General features: G+C 40.4%; 1 protein-coding gene across 1 annotated transcript in view; it reads left to right on the forward strand.

Annotated features, from left to right (window-relative positions):
* GUCA1C (guanylate cyclase activator 1C) overlaps positions 1–26,226 on the forward strand; it is a gene marked incomplete at both ends in the record, with an annotated part of 34,988 nt that overhangs the window by 4,132 nt on the left and 4,630 nt on the right. Inside the window, 5 exon segments of the mRNA XM_084870433.1 lie at positions 15,841–15,891; positions 15,895–15,936; positions 15,938–15,994; positions 20,490–20,577; positions 23,383–23,503. Coding sequence (XP_084726559.1) covers positions 15,841–15,891; positions 15,895–15,936; positions 15,938–15,994; positions 20,490–20,577; positions 23,383–23,503 — 359 coding nt within the window.

The raw sequence follows: 26,226 nt of genomic DNA on the forward strand, positions 1-26,226 counted from the left end.
GACATTCAATGACTGAAAATTTTACTTCACACTCCACCCCCCTTCCCTCCCTTAAGAAGCTACTGGAGCACATGCTTCAGTAAAATGAGGGAATCTATTGACAAAGAGGGCCAGAGTGAATCCAAGATAGGAAAATAAATATGTCCCATCCAGGATCATGGAGAAGGAAAGTCCAGATAAAATATTATGCAGAAAGCCCAATGTGCTGTTAATCTAAATGAAAAAGAAGGAAGGGGACTCGGGGAGGAAAACCTGAAGAGATGACATTGATGCATTAACTACTATGTTTGAGAATTTCAAGACAATATTATTAATTGCTATTTAGCCAATTTAATAGAGCATTTGGGAAAGAAAAAAACAACAACACACACAAAAAAAAACCACAAGACTAACTGCAAAAAAAAAAAAAAAAACCCAAAAACCCTCAAAGTGTAAACTGAAGAGACTTAAAATTTATTACAAAAATTTTACACATACACAAAAGTAGAATAATCATCATCTATCTTCAACACATCAAAATTTTGTCAGTTTGCTTCAAAGTCTTATTTTTCCCCCTGAAATTTCTTTTATAGGGTTAGTTAGGAAAGGCTTTCTGGAGAGGTTGAGGTATTTGGAAATCTTGAACAAAGTGAAGAACTTGAATGACTATTTCTGTATCAGTCACTGTTTTAAGGATATTATGTTTGTTGTATAAATTCTCACAACAATAATATGAGTGGGGATTTTCGAGGAGGATCCAAGATGGCTGCACAGGTAAACACCTAACCGCAGCTGCACACAACAATTTCAATAAAATACAACTAAAATATAAAATGGATATTACCCAGAACTACAGGAAAGTCAACTGACTGGAAATTCTACAATGAGAAGCAAGGAGAAAACCAGAAGGAAGAACGGAGGAGCTGTAAAAGCCTAAGGTATGGAGACACGCGGCGCACGCAGAGAGGACGGAGCCGGAGAGGAGGGGGCGGCTGAGTGCCTGGCTGGTGTTCCCTAGCAGGAAGGAGATAAAAGCTCCGGTCTGTGCTGAACCCCAGACCTGACAGCGCTGAACCCCAGTTCTAGGCCAGACCCTGGGGACCCAGGCATATACAGAGGAAACCTGGGCTGTGAGGCAGAATCCCAGGGGAGCGGCAAAAGGCAGAGCCCCCGGAGGTGCACCCATTGCACGCAGAGGACCATCTGTTGACTCTGCTGCAGATTGCCCTAGTGGGAAGGAGACAAAAGCTCTGGACTGTGCTGAGCCCCAGTTCTGACTGCTCTGAACCCCAGTTCTAGACCAGACCCTGGGGACCCAGGCTCATACAGAGGGAGACTGGGCTATAAGGCTGGAACCCGGGGGAGCGGTGAAAGGCAGAGCCCCAGGAGGCGTGCATATTGCGCTCAGAGAAGGGACGGTTGAATGTGCCGCTGGATTGCCCTGGTGGGAAGGAGACAAAAGCTCCAGACTATGAACCCCACTTCCAATCCCACTTCCAACTGAACTGAACCCCAGTTCTGGGCTCATTGGGGGAAAGACTAGACTGTTTGGTAGCAGGCAAAACTCGAGGGCACCTCACTCTCAGAGCTGCTTGCAGTGAGTACTGAAGGACCCTGAGAAACACTGAGACTCAGGAGCCGCATAGGGAATGGCTGACAAAAGCCAAGGCTGTAGGCTCCACCCTGAAACTCTGCCCCATCCAGGCAGAACACAGAGACTTTTAAGGCTACCAACTCAGAGAATCTGTAAAAATGCCGAGACAAGGAAACAGATCACAAACGAAAGAAATGGAGGACAAAAAGCGACTGGATATAGAGTTCAAAACCACACTTATAAGGTTGTTCAAGAATCTCCTAGAAAAGGCCAATAAAATAAACGAGACCTATGAGGATATGAAAAGGGATCAACAAGAAATAATAACGGATCAACAAGAAATAATAAGGGATCAACAAGAAATAAAGAATACATTGTCTGAAATAAAAAATATTTTACAGAGTCCTAAAAACGGAAGATCGCAAGAATCAAGCCAAAGATTTGGAATATAAAGAGCTAGAAGACATTCCTCTGCAGAAGCAAGAAGGCAAGAGAATCCAGAAAGTTGAAGATAATGTAAGAAAACTCTGGGACAACTTCAAGCGAACCAACATCAGAATTATGGGGGTCCCAGAAGATAAGAGAGAGCAAGATATCGAAAACATACTGAAAGAAATAGTGACAGAAAACTTCCCCCACCTGATGAAAGAATTAGACTTACAAGTCCAGGAAGTGCACAGAATTCCAAACAAAAGGAATCCAAAGAGGACCACAACAAGACAAATCATAATTAAAATTCCAAGAGCAAAAGACAAAGAATATTAAAAGCAGCAAGAGAAAAGCAGGTAGTTACCTATAAAGGAGCATCCATACGATTGTCAGCTGATTTCTCAACAGAAACCATGCAGGCCAGACGGGAACGGCAAGAAATATTCAAGGTGATGAATAGTAAGAACCTACAGCCAAAAAATAATCTACCCAGCAAAGCTATCACTCAGAATCGAAGGCCAGATAAAGAGCTTCACCAATTAAAAAAAAAGCTAAAGGAGTTCACCACCACCAAATCAGAATTATATGAATTGCTGAAGGGGGTTCTTTTGGAAGAGAAAGTAAATAAAGATAAAAACTATGAACAACAAATATGTAACTATCAACAAGTGAATCTAAAAACCAAACAAATTTTTAAAAACCCTGATGAACAATATTAACTGTTGAATATAATAGAATCAGAGGTATGAAAAGGGAGTGAACTGACGATTCTTGGGGAAAAGGGGAGATGGGGGTGTTGGAAGAGACTGAACATAAACTGCACCTATGGATGAGGACAATGATGGGTGGGGAAAGGGCAGAGGGTGGGGTGGGAATCTGGTGGAGGGGATCAACGAAGTGGGGGAGAGAGGAACATCTGTAATAATATGAACAATAAAGATTTATAAAAACAAAAAACAAGAAAAAATAATATGAGTGGGTATCATTTTTTATTTTTTAAATATATTTTATTGAGTTTTTACTGGAAGAGAGAGGGATAGAAAGCTAGAAACATCGATGAGAGAGAAACATTGATCAGCTGCCTCTTGCACACCCCCTACTGGGAATGTGCCAGAGTGGGTATCATTTTTATAGTTCTCATTTTACAGATGAAGAAACAGAGGTACAGACAGGTTATCTAACTTGTCTAAAACTAAACAGCAGAATGCAATAAATAAATAAATAAATAAATAAATAAATAAATAAATAAAACTAAACAGCAGGATTGGAATGCTGGCAGTCTGACCCAAAGCGCTGTACACTAACTTGTGGTTGGCAAACTGTGGATCCCGAGCCACATGCAGCTCTTTGGCCCCTTGAGTGTGACTCTTTCACAAAATACCATGGCCTGGGTGAGTCTATTTTGAAGAAGTGGCATTAGAAGAAGTTTAAGCTTAAAAAATGTCTCTCAAAAGAAATTTCAGTCGTTGTACTGTTGATATTTGGCTCTGTTAACGAATGAGTTTACTGACCACTGCTCTAACTTGTTGTGTTATTTCACCTTTAATTAACAAAGGAGTTGAGAATGTCAATGAAGAGAAAAGCTCAAATTAAAATATGAGATAGAAGAAACAAGGGTATGGGGAACTTAACCAAGGTCAAGAGAGCACTGGCCAGGCACTTCATCTGTATCTTTTATTCCTACAGGTAACTAGCCTTTTTGTTGGGGCTGCATGAGACACTCAGAGCACTCGATGCCAATAGTGGGTGACTGGCCTGGAGAATCTAGAGCAGAAAGTCAGTCCTCAGTCCCTCTGGCTCCTGGTTTGTGTTCTTGATCCTGTGTTAGGTAAGAAGGTAAATGTATGGCCCTCAGGGACACACCGAGGCATCTGGATTTTACCCAAACAGTGCCAGTGCCAGCCCTTAGATAGGATCAGAGGTGCTCTAGGAATACTCATTTGCCAGATGTGTGCATGCAGGAGGGCAGGAATGAGGCCTTTTCTAATGAGCAGAAGTAAGGTAAGAAAAGCCTGGTTGGGCAGGAGAAGAGATGCAGCTGGGGTTGGAAGGGAGATGGGCCCAGAACACTCGTTTGAGATTTGCCTCTTAAGACTCTGAGATAAACAAGGGAGGTAAAAATGGTTTTTCTGAATCTGTGGGTTTTGAAACCAAACCAGAAATAGAATGATGGTTTAAGGTGGAAAAACAGTTATCAGAACTAGAATACATCTAAACACCAGGATAAAACAAAACAGCCAAAGCAAATTTTCAGATTACTTAAATTAGCAGCCTCAGACAACTCCTGGGAAGCAGGAGTGAGGGAATGGTGAATGAAAGAAAAGCGAGGATAAGCGCTAACCTGTGGGATTTAATACATGTTAGTTTTTCTATAAATATCGTCACAAATCAAACCCTAGCTTTCATGGATCAGAAGTCCTTTCTATTTTTAGATAAGACCTGTGGTGTATCTCTTTGTCATCCTGTGGATGGTGGCCCAGCCCCTCAGTTCTGACCCTACTGCTGTGTGTAATCTTGGACTAGCTCATAAACTCTTTGTGAAAGTTATCACTTCTAAAATCTGGCAAGACCTATCCTGCCTGCATTTCACTGAGCTCCTGTGAAATAACAAAGGAGGAAACTTGGCAAAAATGGGAAACACAGCCCACAAAGGGATGATATGTTTATCTGTAAAATGCAGATAACTCTGACCTCAAACCCCGCAGTTTTCATAACAGTGAAGATTAGCTCTACTTTTTTTCAATTTTAAATTCTATTTCCAAAAGAAAGAGTGCCTGCAAGGGCAGGAGTTGCTTTCCCGCCATTTCTCATTTCTAATTGATCCGAGTGCCGTAGGCACTCCTTTATGCTATTTGAGGCAATATTGGCCCCTTACAATGATTGCCCATCTGAGAATGAAATTAATTAAACGGGAATCACTTTTAGAGTTTTAACTGTCTTCTTAATCTAACTAGGACAACTTCTGCATGGGAGTTCCAGCTCTACTTGAAATTCGGAAGTGACCTTTGGTTATCTGTTTCCTTCACTTCTCTTTGTGGGAGAGCCCTTAACAACTGGAGCAAGCGAAAGATTTATGTGATTTGAAAAGAAACCCATTTACGTTTGCCTTGTGCTGGTTTATGGACTGGGACTTTTTTCTTAACTAATGTGAAGTTTTTATGTTATATATGTAAGTAACCCTCTGCAGTATTTGTCATGAATACTTTTTTTCCCAGTTTTTTTTCTTTTTTTTTTTCTTTCGTTTTTCATTACAAAGGAATTCATGACATTGAATTTCGTGTGCTTTCTTTTTTGACTTCTTTTGTTGTATTCAGATGAACAAGTTTGTTATTCTTTGAGAGCTCTAACACTGATTCTGTTTTTCATCCTTTGATATTTCTTAAGGTTTTATTAAAAGAAGTTTCTTGGGGGGAAAAATGGGATCAGGCCACCTGGCTTTTAACTTGAGTCATAATTGCTGCCATTCATTAATCCCCTGCTGCCCTGCAGTCTGTAAGGCAGTGTCCGACTGTCTGACCTACAAGGTGACCACAATTACCACTGCTATTCTTGGGGCACATTTACTGGAAACAAATGACCATCTCTTAGACTACAGTCTCTTAAGGGTAAAGACCAAGGCTATTAACTTCACAACCACCAACATAAGATGCTCTCAGGAGACATTTGCTGGTGATAATAAAGCACCTCATATTTGTTTAGCACATTATAATTTACAGAACATTTTCACATATACCATCCATTATTAACATTTGGGTGAGCCTTTCGCAGAATTTTACCCATTAAAGATATCCATTGTGCTTGCTGACATACATTTAAACTTTGGCTGTTGTAACTCATATATTTTAACAAAATCTGTTGGAATTGTGCTTCTTAATTTTGGCTACTTAGTAGAAGCATATGGAGTTATGAAAAACTAGAGGCCTGGTGCATGAAATTCATGTATGGGTAGGGTCTCTAGGCCTGGCTGGCAATTAGGGCCAATCTGTGGGGTGACTTGTGGGACAATCGTGGCGGGGGGGGGTGGGGGCTGGCACCTGTCTTGGCTGGCCTGAGGCCTGTGGGCTGTGGGAAATTCCTGTGTTGAGCATCTGCCCCCTGGTGGTCAGTATGTGTAATAGCACAAAGTCATTCTGCTGTTGGGTCAATTTGCATATTAGGCTTTTATTATATAGGACTAGAGGCCCGATGCACAAAATTTGTGCATGGGAGGGGGTGCCCCTCAGCCAAGCCTGCGCCCTCTCCAATCAGGGACCCACAAACCAGGACTGCTGGCTCCCAACTGTTCACCTGCCTGCCTTCCTGATTTCCCCTAACCGTTTCTACCTGCCAGCCTGATCACCCCCTAACCACTCCCCTGCCAGCCTTTTTGCCCCTAACTAACCTCCTCTACAGGCCTGGTCCCTCCCAACTGCCCTTCCCTACAGGCCCAGTTGCCTCCAACTTCCCTCCTCTGCTGGCCTGGTCTCCCCTAACTGCCCTCCACTGCAGGCTTGATCACCCCCTACTGCCCTCCCTTGCAGGCCTGATCTCTCCAAACTGCCCTCCTGTGCTGGCCTGATCAGCCCCAACTGCCCTCCTTGCAGACCTGATCAGCCCCAACTGCCCTCTCCTGCTGGCCATCTCGTGGTGGCCATCTATGTCCACATGGGGCAGTCATCTTTGACCACATGGGGGCAGCCATCTTGTGTGTTGGAGTGATGGCCAATCTGCATATTACTCTTTTATTAGATAGGATAGAGGCTTGGTGAACAGGTGGGGGCCAGCTGGTTTGCCCTAAAGGGTGTCCCAGATCAGGGTGGGGGTTCCCTTAGGGTGTGGGGCAGCCTGGGCGAGGGGCCTGTGATGGTTTGCAGGCCAGCCACACCCCCTGGCCAGCCAAGTGGAGGCCCTGGTATCTGGGATTTATTTATCTCCTATAATTGAAACTTTGTAGCTTTAAGCGGAGGCCAAGGCAGGCCAGGGCTGCAGAAACCTGGCTTCCTTCATTGCTGGGGGCAACTCAAGCTTCCTGCTCTTTCCAGTTGCGTGGTTGTCACCATTTTTGTTGAGATTTATTTATCTTCTATAATTGAAACCCTGTAGCCTTAAGCAGAGTTCAAGGCAGGCCAGGGCTGGCTGAAAGCTAGGCTTCCTCCATTGCGAGAGAAATCCAAGCCTCCCTCCAGTTCTCTCTGTGGGCAAAGCCATCTTGCTTGGGTTAATTTGCATACTTGCTTCTGATTGGCTGGTCGGCATGGCTCTGTATCACAGAGATACAGTCAATTTGCCTATTACTCTTTTATTATATAGGATACCAGTGGCTGGGTCTCCACCCCAGTCCAATTGAATCAAAGCAAGGTTTCATTTTGTTTTACTTGTTTCAAATTGCAATGTGGTTTAGATGTGCAGCCAGACATGAGCACTGCTGCTAAACTAGAAAGACCGCAAAGTGGCAACAAACTGGATTCTAGGGCCATTCTTTCCACCAAAGGGTTATGTAACATGGATACATACAAAAAAAAAAAAGGATTCTAGATGCAAAACTACTAATCCAGAAGCAGTTCCTCAACTTTTTTTATTTGTAGTCTTGGTAAAGGAATATGGCCTTGAAGCAAGTATTATGTGATATGTTACGTGTAGATATGTTCCACCATCTCTTCTGCCATTTCTACATTTTCGACTCACCTTTTCTATTCATTAAAAAACAAAGACCCAGGCTCTTTCCTAGGAAATGCTACACCATTATGAGACAGGCTGACTGAATCAGGGTGAGGCTGAATTTTATTGTATCTGTTGCAATGTCAGTTTAGGGAGACAAGTACTTATAAGAGGAAACCCATCTTGGTTACCTGAGGAAATGCCTTGCAAAAAACTGCCATTGCTGTAATTAGCTCAATCAGAAATGATCAAGCTCAGGCAATTGTCTTGCATCTCCGATTGCAGGAGAAGGGCTTCTAATTTGCAGTGGGTCAGACACCTGCTGAGCTGGCTGCATCCTTGGGGCAGATGGTCAGGGCTTGCTGATAAACCTAGGAAACCTATTAATAATCAAGCACTTGGTGAGTAAATATTATGAGAAGCCTTGTGTCCTAGGATCCTTGATTTTGTATAGTCATGGTTAAGTCAAGTACAACCGTGTCTGATCTGCATAAAGATCACATAAGAGAACTAATTTACCAAGCCAGCATATGTTTCTAATTTTACAGAGGGGAGTCGCTCCTCAGAATGTTCCAGCAATTCCATGGCTGAGAGGGAGTCTGTGTTTTCTATTAACATAATTGCCTGCAGGTGAAAATGGACAAGATCATACATAACATTTCCCTTACAAATTTTTAAAATTTTACAAAAGTATTTAAAAAGTATTCACAGGTATTTGTCATGATAGAGGTGGCTCTTATATCGCCTGCTTTCCTTGCAGTTCCTAAAATGCAAATTAAATAACCCTAATAAGTGTTGCTCGATCCTATAATGTGCTTACACCAGCTCTCTGAGTTTCCTTCTTTCTGACCAACTGAATAACCATTTTTAAACATTTCACTTCTTTTTTTTTAAATATATTTTATTGATTTTACACAGAGAGGAATTGAGAGGGACAGAGAGCTAGAAACATCGATGAGAGAGAAACATTGACCAGCTGCCTCCCGCACACCCCCCACCGGGGACGTGCCCGCAACCAAGGTACACGCCCCTGACCAGAATCGAACCTGAGACCTTCAGTCCACAGCCCAACGCTCTACCACTGAGCCAAACCGGTCCCGGCAACATTTCACTTCTTATGTTGCTACTGACCCACCGCAGCTCGTAAAACGTCAATGAAAAGTGTCACATGTGGAAAAAGAAAACATCTGCATGTCTCTAGGTTAAGGGCTGTGACAATTCATGCCTTTCTCATAGAGAGTGATGCTGTGAAAAGCAGCAGAAAGTTAATGTGGCAGGAAATGGGGTTAATCTGGGTCTCTTGTTTGGTGGATTTTTGTTAAATTTGAATTATTTGTTTTCCTGAATAAGAGGCTCCACTAGGACAAATGAGGTTTGTCTCTAGTTGTTATTATGACAATTATCTCTATTCTGTGGTCTTAGTGTTACTAGACCCAGGATGATGTGCTTCTTGGCCAGTACTGTGTACTGTCTTGCTAGAGCTAAATGAGCTCATGTGTGTAAAGTACAATACCTGGCACAATACGTATAGCAAGTATTATGTGAACACCAATAGTTATCATTGTCATCATGATTATTACTATAGTTGTTATTATCCATAGTCCAGTCCATTTCTCATCTGCAAAACAAAGGACTTTTCCCCCCCAGAGCTTTAGTTCTATGATTTGAATCAAGTAAATGAAGACGTTACCCTAATGTCTTTGCTTCTTGAGGTCACTCAAGAAGAGAGAGAGAGTGATGGCAGGACCATATTAGATATATTGGATGACATCTACAGTGAGATTTTACCCAGGGCCTTTACAGGGTGGGGAGAATGGAAAGATTACTCAGGGCTGTAATGCAGATGTGTGGCCTTGTAGAAGGGTAAATGCTGAGCCAAAGCAAGAACCCACTACACAGCAAGGAAAGGTTATAGATTCCTAGCCAAGAGCATGGATGAAGACTAAGAATAGGATCGATGAAAACAGGACCAGTAGGTATGCTTCAGGTTCTTGAGGGGCAGCTAGGTGAATTTCCTGGGACAGGCTGTTGTCTATGGAGATAGGGACTAAGGATACAAATGGCAGAGGAAATGTTCATCAAAGACTCTAGGCATCAGGAGAGGGCAAGAGGGGAATTTGTCCTGCTGGGCCAGATGGCTATGGGGCAGGATGAGGGAGGGCCTGAATGTGGTAGCCCCTAGAGCCCTCTGGGCTCACAAGTCTCCCTGATGCCAAGCAGCTTAGAGCAGACAGGGCCGCTTTACTTGGGCAGCACCAGGTATGAAGGCAGCACAAGCTTCAAGAGACAGCATCTCAGACACTCAGAGTGCCCTTACTTTATGCAACTGTGAGACGAAAGATTTCACACATAGGAATCCAGAGCAATATGCTACATCCAGCATGCCCCATCTCTTCAAGCCTATGGACACCTCTTCCAGAAAGAGAATTCAGTTGTAATGAGTTTTGGGGCCACTATAGGGTGGTACATAGGACTAAAGTCTTAGAGTAAAGTAAGGCTGACTGTGTTTAAATCATGGACTCTCCCACATCCTAGTCCCGTTACTTTAACTAGTTTAACTTTTCTGATAATCACTTTTCTCCTCTATAAAATAATAATAATAATAATAATAATAATAATAATAAGGCTATTTGTAAGATTGTTGTTAGAATTAAAGATAATGAATGGAAGGTGACTAGTACAGTGCTTGGAACATGGACTTTATTCCCTTTTAAAAATATAAATCGGCCGAGACCGGTTTGGCTCAATGGATAGAGCGTCGGCTTGGGGACTGAGGGGACCCGAGTTTGATTCCGATCAAGGGCATGTACCTTGGTTGCGGGCATATCCCCAGTGGGGGGTGTGCAAGAGGCAACTGATCGATGACTCTCTCTCATCGATGTTTCTGGCTCTCTATCTCTCTCCCTTCCTCTCTGTACAAAATCAATAAAATATATTTTAAAAAATATATAAATCATAACTCTTAGTAATAAAAAATAATTATTTTCATATGCATATAAGCTTTATAATTCAACTTTCTATCTGCATTTAAAATTTACTATATCTTGAAAATAACTGTGATTTTTGGCAAGTCATGAACATTTTCTGGCTGCCACATATTTTACCTATGGATTTTCTGTTGGATAGAAATGCTACAGAAACACACACACACACACACACACACACACACACATTGTTATAGATGTAAAAACCATGCTTATAGTTTTCACAAATTTGAGAGACCAGAAGAAAGCTTAAAGTCTCTCTCTCTCTCTCTCTCTCTCTCTCTCTCTCTCTCCATATATATATATATATATATATATATATATATATATATATATATATATATTTCCTTCTTTTTCCTGTATTAAATCCTTTCTATAAAATAACTTATATTAATAGAGTCAAACTCTCCCAGTAGCCTGAGAAACTATCATGTTTCCATATCTTGACCCCTATTTTGACTCTTCTGTAAACCACTCCATCCTCAGATGTATAAATCTATAAATGTGTTGGATTAAAATTATTTTTTATACATCCTCCCAAATTCTTCATTCCTGAGGCTCATAGAATGGCTTTGTGTGTGCCCAATTTGCTAACCTTTCCACATTCTCTAAAGAGGATCCTACCATTGCCAAACTGATTTTCTAGGATTTTGTGATGCAGAATAATGAGAAAAATTGGTAGAGTAAGAGGGTGAAATGCTCTCACGCTAGGCTGGCAGTGAAGACATTGGGCTATGGAGATTGTTGAAGACTGAGCAGCAAGGAGCACATGAAAGAGCAGATGGGAGAGAAAGGGGTGTTGTAAAGAAATGCATAAATTTTGTGCAACTTGTGTTTGTTCCAGAAATAAAAGTAAAGACTGGCTGTTATTTTGAAATTAATTTCTGATTGCTGGACTGTATTTGTATGACAATGTCAGAATTAATTTTTCTAATCAGTCTTATAAGGTTTCATAAATGTAAAAATAAGTGACACTTACAATAGCCACTTGGAGAGATGGCTAGGTGATTACATTGCCTACAAAGGAAGATGTGGATAAGAAAAACAGCTTAGGTCCATGGTTTTCAAATCTTGGGAGCATTTAAAAATACAGACTCTTACACCCCATCCCAAGGAATTTTAATGCTGTTGTTTGGGGTTAGGGTTTAGGAATCTGCATATTTCATTGTCCCAACATAATTCTAATACGGGGAGTTTAAGAACCCCACTCTGCTATCACCAGACAATTTTGTGTGTCCTGGAGACTTCTGTAGCCCAACTACAGAACTATGGACATAACAGTGTTTCTTTGAATTGCTCCTAAGAAAAGTTTTGAAGCATTCTCTATTCGTTCACATTTGGAGGGAGACCTCATCTTCTTTGTAATTCAGCCCCCATCCCTATCCCCATCCTTGAGATCTGTAGATTAACTGAAGACAATCATTTGTTTTTCTTTTGCTTTATAAAACAGCATTTACTTAAACCCCTTTCCAACACTAATACAAGCTATTAAATCACATCCACTGGGACCATCTCCCTAATGCAAATTTCTACAAAATCTTAACAGAAAGATAATTGGAAAGAAGGTTGGCTACGACAATAAGGAGTAATTTGTTTGACTACATAGCAAAATGCCAAAATGCAAACAGGAAATATTTTTCTTCCAGGAGCTTTTGAAGAGGCTGCACTTGTCTAAGTAGAAAGGTTTTGAACTCATAATCAACTTTGGCTGTAGATTAAGTAGGTTGTCCATTTTAAAACAATACAATAAAAATATTTATACTCATCTCCCTGATACGGTTTGCCCAGAGCTTTCAGAGCCTGAATTGGAAGGTGCTAGGGCTACCCACCCACTGTGTCTCATCAAAAACACCAACTGTTCTAACGGCAACATTGCTCAGTCTAGCCTGTTGCCATTCATCATGCAGGTGACACTGAAAACTGTGATCACTGATGCAGGATTTGAAAAATGAAACAAACCATCACAAAATATCAAGTTGTTATGGGGACACTGGAGGATCAACTTTATAACTCGCCAACTCCATCTTTTCAGGGCAGGTGCTTCTGTTACCTGGGGAAACAGCTGTGTTGATTGGTCAGCTCTAAAGACACAGTAGGGAGACCTGGGAGCAGACGTGTCCCTGGTTGGATACTGTCCATCCAGATTACATCCTCTGCACCTGTCAGTTCTGTTTCTGAAAAATAGTGGTCGTAACCTGCCAAATCTGGAGATACAGTGTCTTGATGTCATCTTAAATTTCAGCTCTATAAAACATGTTCCCCTTGTCTCAGCCACAGCTCTGCTAGGGATTAATAAGGTGGTGGTAACAGGCAATAGGAAAGGCAGATGGAGAAAAGGTAAAATCACTTAGTGTTTTATAATATATACTTGAGCAAACTTCCTTTTGTAGACTCGTTCAACCAGACACCAGTCTGTTAGCCCACATCTTATCCTATCTAATAAAAGAGTAATATGCAAATTGATTATCACTCCAATACACAAGAAGGCCACTCCCATGTGGTCAAAGATGGCTGCCCCCATGTGGATACAAGATGGCTGCCACAAGATGGCCAGCAGGGGAGGGCAGTTGTGGGTGATCAGGTCAGCAGGGGAAGGCAGTTGGGAGGAACCAGGCCTGCAAGGGAGGGAAGTTAGGGGTGAGTAGGCCTGCAGGGGAGGACAGTTAGGGGTGACTGGGCTGGCAGAGAAGGGAAGTTAGGAGGACCTGGCTGGCAAGGGAAGACAGGGGTGACCAGGCCAGCAGGGGAGGGCAGTTAGGGGTTACTAGGCTGGCAGAGCAGGGCAGTTAGGGGCAATTGAGCTGGCAGGGGAACAGTTAGGCATCGATTAGGCTGGCAGGGGAGTGGTTAGGGGGTGATCAGGCTGGCAGGCAGAAGTGGTTAGGGGCAATCAGGCAGGCAGGCAGTGAGCAGTTGGGAGCCAGCAGTCCTGGATTGTAAGAGGGATGTCTGAGTTTGGAGAGAGTGCAGGCTGGGCTGAGGGACACACACACACACACACACACACACACACACACACCCATGCATGAATTTCATGCACCAGGCCTCTAGTCTCATCAGAAGTATTAAAGTTATCAGGAGAGTAAAGATGCCTAAATTGTAAAATGAAAAACTCTAACACCCACCGAGACCAGTTTGGCTCAGTGGATAGTGCATCGACCTGTGAACTGGAAGGTCCCCGATTCGATTCCGGTCAAGGGCATGTACCTTGGTTGTGGGCACATCCCCGGTGGGGGGTGTGCAAGAGGCAGCTGATCGATGATTCTCTCTCATCGTTGTTTCTAACTCTCTATACCTCTCTCTTCCTCTCTGTAAAAAATCAATAAAATATATATATTAAAAAACACACACACACACAAAAAAAAACTAACACCCAAATACAGTGATATGATTTTAAAATATCTTATGCTTTTTTTTTTTTACATATTTTTTACTCTAGAAGTAAAAAATTCACAGCATGAAGAATATTTTAAAATGTAATACATTTTTAAGATAATGCTAGAGTGACTAGCACATTGGCTTCCAATATCGGAGATGATGTTGTTGCTTTTTTTTTTTTTTTCTTAAAAAAAAAAAAAAAACAACAAAAACATTACCCAATCAAACAAACTCTGCTTCACATCCATACCTACTGATTTCTCAGTTGCTTTTCTTAGAAATCTGGTGGAATTAGCCTCAGGACAAACACGTATCACTTTATAGACCAATGAGTCTAAACACTTATTTCCAAGGGAAATGGGTACTTTATGTCACATCCAGTTTTGTAAAATATGACATTCTATCCATGCTGCTGCATATGGTAACCAATGAACTTGTCTGCATAAACGCAAAACCCATGAACACAGACAATAGGGTGGTGAAGGCCACGGGTGGGGGGTGGGTGTGGGCTGAAAGAGATCAATGGAGGGAGGGGTGGGGAAGGGTACATATGGAATACTTTCAACAATGAAGATTAAAAAACAAAACAACAATAACAACAAAAACTTGACATTCCAAATATTCCAATGAAAATGCAGCTGACAGCATGTCTTGGGCTGGATATTCTATCACCAGCATCTGAACTCATGGAAAAATAGCAGAGTGAGTCACACACCAGAGCTGACCACCTTTCTTAAGATGGTTGAATGTTTGGCTGAAAAAAGTTTGAAGTATATGGTTCTTTTAAATTATACGACTTTGCCTTTTTCAGAACATTTCACCAGTTTAAAAAAGGATAAAAGAACTACCTAAATTTGCAACCCTTAAACAATCTTTTCTAAGATGGACTAATATGACATCTTTTTCTTTTAAGTAGAAGCATCATATAACTTTTATTATGTCCACAAACACTTGCACAACATACAGTGATGAGTTCTAAAGCTTACAGCATCTTTTTTTCCATAGCACAGAGAAACATAAGCTTAATGCCACACAGATGTATAGAAAGCACCAATTTTAAGAGTCAGGCTTTTTATTCTATTACTAGAGTAAAGAAGCTCATAAATTTTGGTTGACACCAAAAATTAGTCCCTTAAAAGTAATCCTGAAATTTAGCAGTCCAAAATGATCAACCAGCATCTTTAAAAAGGAGTGCAGAATCTGGCAACTTGAGATGCTTTCCTTCCACTAAAAATGAGAACCTGGTCTTCTCCCTGAGTGAACAGCAACACCTGAATTTTCGGAGGAGAAGACAACCACTGTAGGTGCTAAGTGGTGAGGGCTCAGTCTTCTGTCATGGCATTTTAGAACCATTTCTTTTTAGGTATAAGAAGTAGGGATTTTCTTCTAAAAGGTACTTTACTACCTATTAAAGTTACTAATTTCCTTTTTTATACCTATTTTTCCTATACACATACCTATATATTATCATTATTTTTAATTTATTTTTTAAAGAGAAAAAGGGAGAGAGAATGAAATATTGATAAAAGAAAGAAACATGATCAGCTGTCTCCTGCCCACCCCCTACTGGGAATTGAGCCTGAACCCAGGCATGTGGCCTGATCAGGAATCTAACTAGTGACTTCTTGTTGCATGGGATAATACTCCGTCAACTGAGCCACACCATCCAGGGCCCTATATATTATTTTTTAAATGAAACACCAGGAGAAAGTTCTATGCTAAAAATTTGTTGGTTATATTAAATTGTACTAAAGGTCTGTTCACAAATGATAACTTCTCAAATAAAAAACAATTGTTGTTTTAAAATATTTGTTTCTATTTTCACCTCACTCTCCATAAGATGGATTTATTGACTTTTTAGGGTTTACTGCTGCTGTAAATCCAGTTGTATGAGGGAAAATGGAGCTAAAATTAAAGTGGTGTTTTAAGCTGTATGTTTGATGCTGATGGAAATGGTTCTATTGACAAAAAGGAACTGCTGAACATCTTCATGATGAGCAAAGTAGTCAAATATCCTTTGCAGAATGTTATATAGTTAATTCAATTTTCCTCCCTATGGAGTGGGTGACGGCTATGTGATAGGCTATTTTGGGAGATGCATTTGGAACTGCTGAAACAATTTAAGTTTCACTATCTTATTGGTTACTGAGTATACAACTACAAATCATTTTCTTCTGTGTGTAGTCCACTCTGAAGTTCACAAATTTAGCAGAGTATTGAAATGAAAAATGAAATAAACATAATGATCTAAAACAACTTACCGTATTTTCCGGCGTATAAGACAACCCCCTAATTTTACAGTTAAAACATAGGTTTAGGCCTATATTCGCTGTATAAGACTACCCCCCACCCCACCCCCTTCCGAGGCAACACCAGTTCTTTTTTTAATAGACCGCCTCTTTGACTCTGGCCAATCTGAGCAGGCTTTTTACTAGAACACAGTGTAGCTTCGGGTACAGAACATGTACACTGTGTTCTAGTAAAAAGCCTGCTCAGATTGGCCAGAGTCAGAGAGGCGGTCTATTAAAAAAAGAACAGGTGTTGCCTCGGAAGTGGGGGGTAGTCTTATACAGCGAATATAAGCTTAAACCTATGTTTTAACTGTAAAATTAGGGGGTCATCTTATACGCCGGAAAATACGGTACCTTTTTTCTCTGCCTTGGTGCAGAAAGTCTTGCAAAGAGCAGCTAATGTAGAAGATAGCTTATATAACAAGAGACCTGGACTAAGACTAAAGATACCTGAGGACTAATCTTTCTGGGAGCTGACTAAAGTATTTCTGACAGATAGCTCAGGAATACCTAATCCTTTCCATCCCTAAAGTTCAGTAAGTCCTTTTATAAATTTAGCACCCTTTTACCAATAGGGTGGGAATAGTTATTATCATTGTATGAGATAATACGGATTTCAAAGTAAAAGGTGATTAAGTGGGAGACTGTATCTAAATGAATATATGAAGTAAAATAAACATTATGAATGTAGTATACTGTAAAACAGAGTCAGCATTAGAATCAGATGTCTTAGAAATAATCTGGTCTAAATTCTCTCATTTATAGATGAAAGAGTTGAGTTACAAACATAATTTATAGCAGAAATAGTAGTGAAAATGCAAAAGAAGGCTGGAACTATAATTTTTAATTAAATATCTCAAATGGACAAAGTAGTTAAAATATAAAACTTTTAGAAAATGTAGAGCTAATAAACATATGAAAATAATTTAAAAATATGATAATACTATTATTGCTTGCACTTTAATCTCACATAGATCATTCACAAAAATGTATTAAGGGGCACTGTGTAATCAAATTCTGTAAGCACTAAATTCAGAAATTCTGCATTTTGCAACACAAAATTAAGAATCTAAAATGTTCTATAGAGAGTGCCTAACCCCATATAAATTTGAAAATATTTCTTAAGTAAATATATTCCAACTTACTTTAAAAACACTGCATTTCTAATACAGCATACAGATGTTAGGGGAAACCTCTAAAGCAGTACCCAGAGCAGAGCTTCTTATCCTAGGATCTGTGCATACGGCATCCCCAGGCCCTATGCACAAGGGAGAGAAAAGGTTATCAGAGTCTCAAAAGAATTAGGAAGAACTAAAGAATAAAAGGGGTTTTGTCTAAGTTTTATGGGAAAATTACATAGATTTTCATTAATTAAAATGTGTAACTTAATGAGTCAGAGAGAGATAAATACTAGGCAGTTAATTCAGCTTTTCCTGAAAGTGTTTAGGAAGAGAACAAACAAACAAAAACAAAAAAGTAGAGAAACTAAAATAATAAAAGTTCAGAGCAGACATTCATTTAGTAATTGGATACTGTTTGTCTCTAATTAAATTAATAAAGATAAAAACAATAAGATGTATTTCTGGCAAGGACACTATAAGAAGAGTACCTGTAAACATTGTGGAGGAAATATAAATGCCTATAACATTCTTGGAAATTTGGTAATTTGCATTTAGACGGTAAATTTTTATTTTAAAGTCAACATTAGTTACTTTAGGTTAGGAAAAGAATCATTAATGTCATAAAGATAGAAGTTCTATGACTTACATCACAGAATCCCATAAGTAAAAATGCAAAAACAACCTGAAAAAAGGAAAATGTTTAAATTTTTAAAATTAATTGAATGGAATATGTACTTATAAAAAATTAGTGGCCTGCGAATATAAGTTTCTATATTATGGCAAAAAACCCCAGCAGGGCAAAAAATAATACATACTGTACAATATGAATTCTCTCAACACCTGATATCAAAATGTGGAAATGGAATTCAGCCCAGGCATTAATAGATCTATTACAGCAATTAGATTATAGGCAGAATTTATAGAAGTGGTTAGATCTTCAATGGTCAAGAGGAGCATTTGTGAGAAGGATTATAGGAAAGGATTTCTTGGATAAAGGTCCTAAAGTCGACAGCATGAGGTTTTGAGGAGACCATTGTGATGTGGGAACACAGTGTTGAGTGTTTGAGTCAGACCTGAAATATCTGAACAGGCAGCAGTTAGAGGAATGATGTTCAGGAAATGCCTGCAGTTCTAGAGTTTGTTGGGATGAAGGATGCCTGGGTTTCTCCATGGATCAGATATGGGTCACTGGGAGTGGAAGCTGTGTTAGCGTTGTCTTCGATCTTGTCCAGCTGAGCCCCTGGGGAAGTGAGGCAACCTCAAAAGAAGGAAACTAGAGATAGATCTAGAGAGATTGGCTCTCAACCAGGAGCGATGGTACACTCCTCTCTGGGAGATGGTTGGCAATGTCACAGAATATTTTGGTTGTCAGCTGGGGAGTTGGGGAGCTGGGGAGGGTACAGTGCTACCACCACTTATTGTCTAGAGACCAGAGCTACTGTAAAGCATTTTGCAGGGGATGATCCTGAACAAGAGAGAATTGTCTAGTCCAAGATGCCAATAGTGTAAATGTGTTGAGAAATACCTGGGAGCTGTAGAGGAGCCTGGAAGGATCAGCTGAAATAAAAATGTCTGCTTATGTTTAGAGAACTGCAAGAGTGAGTCTCAGTAATAAAAAGGAGGTGGGGGGGGGGGGGCGCTGAAAAGGGTAGACTTTAGACATCTGCCATCCGGAGCTCTGAAACTAGATAACCAAGAGAGTACCAAGTCAGAGCTCTGTTGCTTCCATTTCTCTCACACCTCCTCCTGCTCTCACTCAGAGAGTGGCCAGAGAAAGGCTCAGCCAAATGCAGGAGAAAGAGCATGTGCTAAATGAGGAAGGAAACAAACTATGCCTCCTTGCTCTCTCCCCACATGCTTCTCCGAGGGAAGACACAAGGCACACTGACAATTCCTTTCAAAAATATTATCCCCTCAAGCTTTGTCACCTTCTAATCAAGCATTCACTCTCACGGACATTGCCAGGGGATGAGTGGTGGGCAACTCCTATAAATTTTATGATATTTTATTATGACTCTTACTTGTGGTCTAGTATCAATTCAGGATGTGGGAATATGGAGGCATACCCACATTTTCTAGGTGTTGGGGTCTCTGCTAAGACACTGAAAAACCCTAAAAACTTCATATAATAAAATGCTCCATAGATGTAACCATCACTCTAAGTATGACCCTATGTTTGACGGCAAGACCTCAACTTGCTAAAGCCACAAGCGGTGCTTTCCCACTATTTATTATGATTAATCCTGGCTTCAAAACTAGTAGTGCTTTGGAAGCAGTAAAAGAGGTAGTCATATTTAAGGCCATGCCCTCTAATTGAAATGTGTTGCCACCAGTGCTTCCAAAGATCCCTTGGTGTTCAATCAAGATAGTTATGTTCAAATTTATCCTCTCTGTGTTTCTAATTTATTCTCTCTGTGTGTCTCTCTTTCACTTTATTATGAATTTCAATGTCAAATATAGGCCATTTAATTTAATCACCTTGGGTAGGGAGTGGGGTGAGGGGAGAACTGGAAGTGATATTTTCCCTGATTCCCCTGAAACTTTTTACAAAGAGGTGCTGGCAGAGTGTGAGAGAAACTCGGTGTCTTTCCAAGGCATACCTATCTCTTCCCAGTCGAACATCTGTAAAAGGACAGAAAGGACAAGAGGTTCCATTGTCAGAAGCCAGAAAGGAAGCCTTAGGGACTTACAGATCATCCTTTTATGTTCATTCGTTAGGTCAAAGACATTAGGTCTGGAATGGAAAACATTGTCTGTTTTCTGGGTCTGTAGTTGTTACGACAGTGACTGCTACAAGTTTTTTCTCTGGTGGGCTCTTGGCATCTTTTGTGACCTAGCTACCATGTTGAACAGATCCCTCTGTGCTGTATGAAATCGAACTTCAGACTGTACTTTGTTCATTTAACTTCCAAGCCTCACTATTAAGAACTGGCATGTAATCTTTTATTTTTAACAATTAGAACAGGTAGCACTGATATGTACACATCCCCAAACTCTGTCACATTGGGGTAGAAGTGTCATAAAATATATTTATTTCCAACCAAGTGGAACTCCCTGATTTAATTTCTCTTTGCAGACTGTACAAGCCCTTAATGGTCAGCAAACTCTGAGTCTTGAAGAATTCGCCAACTTGGTGTTTCATAAGATTGATATAAACCACGATGGTAAGGCAGCTTCTCTCCTTAAGCTCAGTTTTCTTCCAAAGTAAGAGATGGTGGGAAGTGCTGTTCAGACAAAAGCATGAATGTCTAAAGAGATCCCTAGTTTTGATAACATTTGAGCTACAGAATTTGACCAGTCTAATGTTTTCCAGTTGGTACAATTTGAGGAAATATTTATTGACCATATTTATATTCAATACATTGTGCTTGATATTTTAGCATGGAGGTACAAGGAAATAAAAGTAGAAAAATATGAGATGAAAGAAAAGTAGGAAAATATGCTGTTTGCTCTGGGACATGTTCCAGTCATTATTTCTACTCTACCATAGGTTTCTTATAAATTTACAAAGAAACTTTAATGTTCCTTACTGAAGAAACCCTTTTATCAATTATTCTATCTTATTCTAGTATTAATCATTGTTTCTTCCCATTGGCTATACATTTATGGAAAGAGCTGTCCAAACTTACCTCCATTTCTGCTCTTTCTGTTTATTCCTCCATCTGCTCTTTCTACCCTAAAATATGGATTCCTCTTTGGATCAAAGAAGGTTCACTTCTTCAGAGGCAGAGTGAAAAGAGAAGACAGATATTCCAAGAGAAGAGAGAGTGCTTACACAATTGGCTATTTGGGCATATTAATTTGAGATTGAGGCAGCATATCTAGGAATGGTCCTCAAAAAATAACAAAGTTTGTAATTTTATAAAATTCTAGTGGCCTGGTACATGAAGTTCATGCACATTAAAAGGGAATTAATTAGAGGAAATATTTTAATATTGCTATTTGCCCTTTCTCTGTAACAGAAGTGTCAGAGAAGAAAGAAAATTAGTAAAATGTATATGAAAATCTCCCTCCTGTCAGAGTCTGAGGTGCACCACGGGACCTAGAGTCAAGTTTCAGTCCACCACCTGCATAGGCTTTGCAAATGCAGGAGACCCAGATCCAGCTGGCCACACTCACATTGGGTGAGACCCAGACCTGGCCAGCTCCACCCCTGTCAAGCCCCTCCAGGTGGGGGGCACGGTCTGAGGTCCCCCGTCAAGCCCTGCCGGGCGGGGGTGCTACCTGAAGTCCCTTGCCCAGGCCAGGCGCCATGCAGCCTCAGGTCCCTGCTGTTTGGTTGTGACATTATGGCATTATGGCTAATTTGCAACTCCTCTATTATATATTGTAGATAGATAATGTTAGTAAGAGATTTTTAAGAAGTATGGATGTGAGGCATTGGGACTCCAGCCATGGTTGTCATTAATTCACAGTAACCTTTTCCACAGGTTCAACCTGTCCACTTGGGTCACTTCTTATAGTGGGCATTAGAGGGCAGTAGAGACCCATGTTGAGTATGGCAGTTTGGACTAGTCAAATGTGGAAGCTCATTCTGGCAGGATGGGATGATGAGGAGGCTGAAAGAGTTCAAATGAGATCCCCATTAGGAATGAGCAGAAAAACTGGACAAGAGTAGAATTTTCAGAAAAGTATTTGGAAGTAATCAATACCGTCTATCCTCCCTGTAAGGAGGATCTAGTTGTACATTAGCCTCACCTTAATCTAAAGTCAGAATGCTCACTTACTACTTTACCAAGATCAAAGCATTTGGTGTAATTGCTCATATTTGGGTCTCTACAGATTGAAAGTAAAATAAATCATTTCATATGAAAACTTTTTTAAAAAATATATATTTTAGTGATTTTTCACAGAGAGGAAGAGAGAGGGATAGAGAGTCAGAAACATCGATGAGAGAGAATCATCGATCAGCCGCCTCTTGCACACCCCCCACCGGGGATGTGCCTGCAACCAAGGTACATGCCCCTTGACCGGAATTGAACCCGGGACCCTTCAGTCCGCAGGACCCTTCAGACCCTTCAGGAACACATGCAGATTAGGCAGAGATGATAAGGAAGTTTAGTGAAGCTAGAAAAGGACCAGAGAAATGGAGAATGGAAAGTCTTATGAAGTCAATGAAACCTTGCTTGAGATATGCAACCAAAATAGTAATCACCAAACAGGAGAAATGCCACAGATTTTTTTCTGCTTTGTTTCAATGTTTAATCTTAGAGGTCCTCCAGGATGGCAAAGATGAGATTAGAGAGGATAAACCATTTCTCCCTGGAAGCCGAAACCATTGATTAAAGGATGAGATAGGGCATCGCAACTGTGTAAGACTTAGTACACAGTGATTTTCAAAAGTCAGGTCAAGAATGTCTGAAAATATCTATAGATCCTGTTTCTAGTGTGGGGAGAAGTGGGATAGAACAAAAGATGACCTTCCTTGGAGAAATATGAGAATAGTAGTATTCTTAAGAAGCGGCTCAGATTCTATTAGTCTGAAGGAACAGAAAATACGTCCCAGAAAACAAGACAATGATGGAAGACTCTTTGTTTACTAGTACTATCTATGCAGTTTTCTCAAGAACAAAGTATAAGGAACCATTAAAATGGGGAATATGAGCTGGAAGACATCTAGAAAGAAAAATCTGGGTTGAAAGGTTGTGGATCTAGGAAGTAAAGGTATTGTGCTCAGGAAATAATTGAGGTTATTTGTAGTTAGAAAGGTGAGCTCTTTGACCTGGAAGAATATTTCAAAAGATAGAAAGTGCTTTTTGATTTACGGAATAGCTTATAGAACTAATCACATGAATCATTTTCTCTGAAAGAAACATGCATGTAAGAAAAAAAATATCATTGGCTTTTAGAAAATAAAGATATCAAATAAACTAGTTACACTTTGGAATAACAAATGAATTGCTGTGTCGTGATAAATGCATATGGAGAGCTAAAACTGATAGTTTGCTTTTTATATGGAAATTATTAAGGGTTGTTATATCATCTCGTCAAGAGACAACTGGGTTCTTCCCAGAAGGACCAAAGAAAAGATGTTAAAATTGTACTGTTGGACAAAGACAGCTCAGTGTGCCAGAGCACAAGGAAGAGAAAGTAATAAAGATGCACAAGGTTGATATTTGCAGAAGTGTAAAAGAACTTTGCCAGTATTTGACAGATGAGAGAGAAGTGCTTCATTCACACATAAAAGGGAAGTTAGTACCACAGAAGAGAATGTCTCTACATTTATATAAGCCTAATATAATATGATTATTTTTATTTTTATTGTTATAAAAACATCAGTGTTGGTAGAAATAAAAATGTTCAATTAAGTATATCAGAATAGTGTTGACTATATGCCAACATTTTATATATATATATATATATATAAAGATAACCATGTTACATATAAAAGCCTAACTGATCAAACAACTGAATGACCACAACCACCGGTCACTATGACATGCACTGACTACCAGGGAGCAGATGCTCAATGCAGGAGCTGGCCCTCGTGGTCCGTGTACTCCCACAGTGAGAGCGCCACTCAGCTGACCAACCCCTGCCAGTGGCCCACCAGCCCAGCAGCAGCCACTCACTCCCTCAGTAGTCCTGCAGGTCTAATCTTCAGAGAACAGGCCACACACCATCGGTAGTCCAGCACCTCTGGCACACAATCCCAACAGCATGGCTGACCTCTTGGAAGTCAGCCTTGGGCACCATGGCCACTTCCCCTATCTATTGTAGACACTTCGCAAGGAAGAAACAATATAAAAGTGGCCACCAGATGGCTCCCAATAATCGGCAAGAATATCAGTGGGACAGATCCAGATCTCAGGCCTGAAAGAATGTCCCACCGCCTGACTAAAGGGCCAACAGTGTCCTGGCACCCCCACCCCCACCCCCCTTGGGACCTCACCCATGCAGGGATTCATGCACCAGGCCTCTAGTATGTGTATAAAAAGCAAGCACTTCATTAGTACCTGATGATCCAATGAATATTGACACCAAAGATAAAGATCACAACCCACCAAGATACAAAGAGAAAAATTTCAGGAACATACTATATATGAAAATCCCAATTAGACTGCAAATTATTTGCAAAAGAATTACTAACATCAAATATGTTTGTACAAAAAAAAAAAAAAATATATATATATATATATATATATATATATATATATATATATATATATAACAACTCCAAAGTATTCTACACATAATTATCATTGCAGTTAACAAATCAAAGTTAGAAGTTTAATCAAAAGAGAAATATAGGAATAATGCTAATAAAATTAAAAATGAAGAGCTATAAGCTCCATGAGGCCAAGAACTATTTTCTTTTTTCTTTTTTCTTTTTTTTTTTTAAGAATAGTTTATTGATCTTTAGAGAGAGAAACATTGATGTGATGTGAGAGAACAACATAAATACAATGCCTCCTGCATTCCCCCGACTAAGAATGGAGCCCACAACCCAAGGCATGTGCCCTGACCAGGAATCAAACCAATAATCATCAGATGAAGGCCAACCAACTGAGCCACACTTGTCAGGGCAAGAACTTTTTTCATTGTATCTTCTTTAGTATTTCCTGTTCTCTCACACTTCATGGTACATAGTAGATACTCTAGAAATAGTGGCAAAAAGAATGACTGATAAGAAGATGTTATATGAAAAATAAAGGAAGAAACAAAGAAGAAATGAGCATAATATTCAATGCTATCTGTGGGAAGAAAAGCCTTTTAAAAGAAAGCTACTTTGGAAATTCACATATATGCATATGCATTGCAAACTTCAAAAAATATAAACATAGATTGATTAGCAGGAATTAATTATCAATGGAGAGTGCAAATGGGGGGCCAGAGAGAGGTTAAAGGGAGATTCTTTCATTTCATTACACCTTTTAGCAGTGTTTGAATTTTTTACCATGAGCATGTATTATATAGTTAGTTTTATTTTTATACTAGAGGCCTGATGCACAAAGATTCGTGCAAGAATAGACCTTCTTCCCCCTGGCTGCTGGCACTGGCTTCCCTCTGGCACCCAGGACCTGGGCCACTTCACTCTAGCTGCTGCCACCTGGGCCCCGGGCTGCTTGCTCCTGCCACTGCCAGGCACCTGGGACCAGGGCTGCTTTGTTCCAGCCGCTGCCACCACCCACCGGGGGTGTGATCTGAGCCACGCTAAGGCTGCTCAGAGCATGTTTCCACCCCTGGTGTGTGTCCGGGCTGGGAGCAGCACGCAGTACACTCCTGCCCATCTGTGGGCTCAGCTCTTCCTGAGTGGTTGTGATGCAGCCTCTTCCTGAGCCGGCTGTGATACCCGGCTAATTTGCATATTACCAGTGTGTGTGTGTGTGTGTGTGTGTGTGTGTGTGTGTGTGTGTGTGTAGCATCCAGGAAGGAGAACTTGGTGTGAATTCTCCTCAAAGACAGAAAATTAAAGTTCAACATTCAATTATTATTGAAGAATGAAAAGATAGCGAAACAAGTCAGGATAAATGAGCGTGGAATTCCATAACCTTTAACACAGGAAGAAGAGCAATCCCCATTCCACCATGAGCTGCTTAGAAGTCATTCCTGAGATGATTGTGGAAGATTTATAGATGCTATTCACACCACATTAAGTGCTGAAAGTTTAACACAGCTCCAAATAGCACAGGGACAAGGGAGACTTAAGTGGCTCATAAAAATAAATAGTAAAAGTCAAAAGAGACAAAAGGAAGCCAAAGGGGAAGTGAAAGAGGGTGATTATTGAGCAGACATTTAGGGTAAAAGAAAACAGGGACAGGACATGAAGGAAGACATTGAGTCACAAAAGATGTACCCTAGCTGGTTTGGCT

Source organism: Pipistrellus hanaki (assembly GCF_964339955.1).
Source record: "Pipistrellus hanaki genome assembly, chromosome: 2".
NCBI lineage: Eukaryota > Metazoa > Chordata > Mammalia > Chiroptera > Vespertilionidae > Pipistrellus > Pipistrellus hanaki.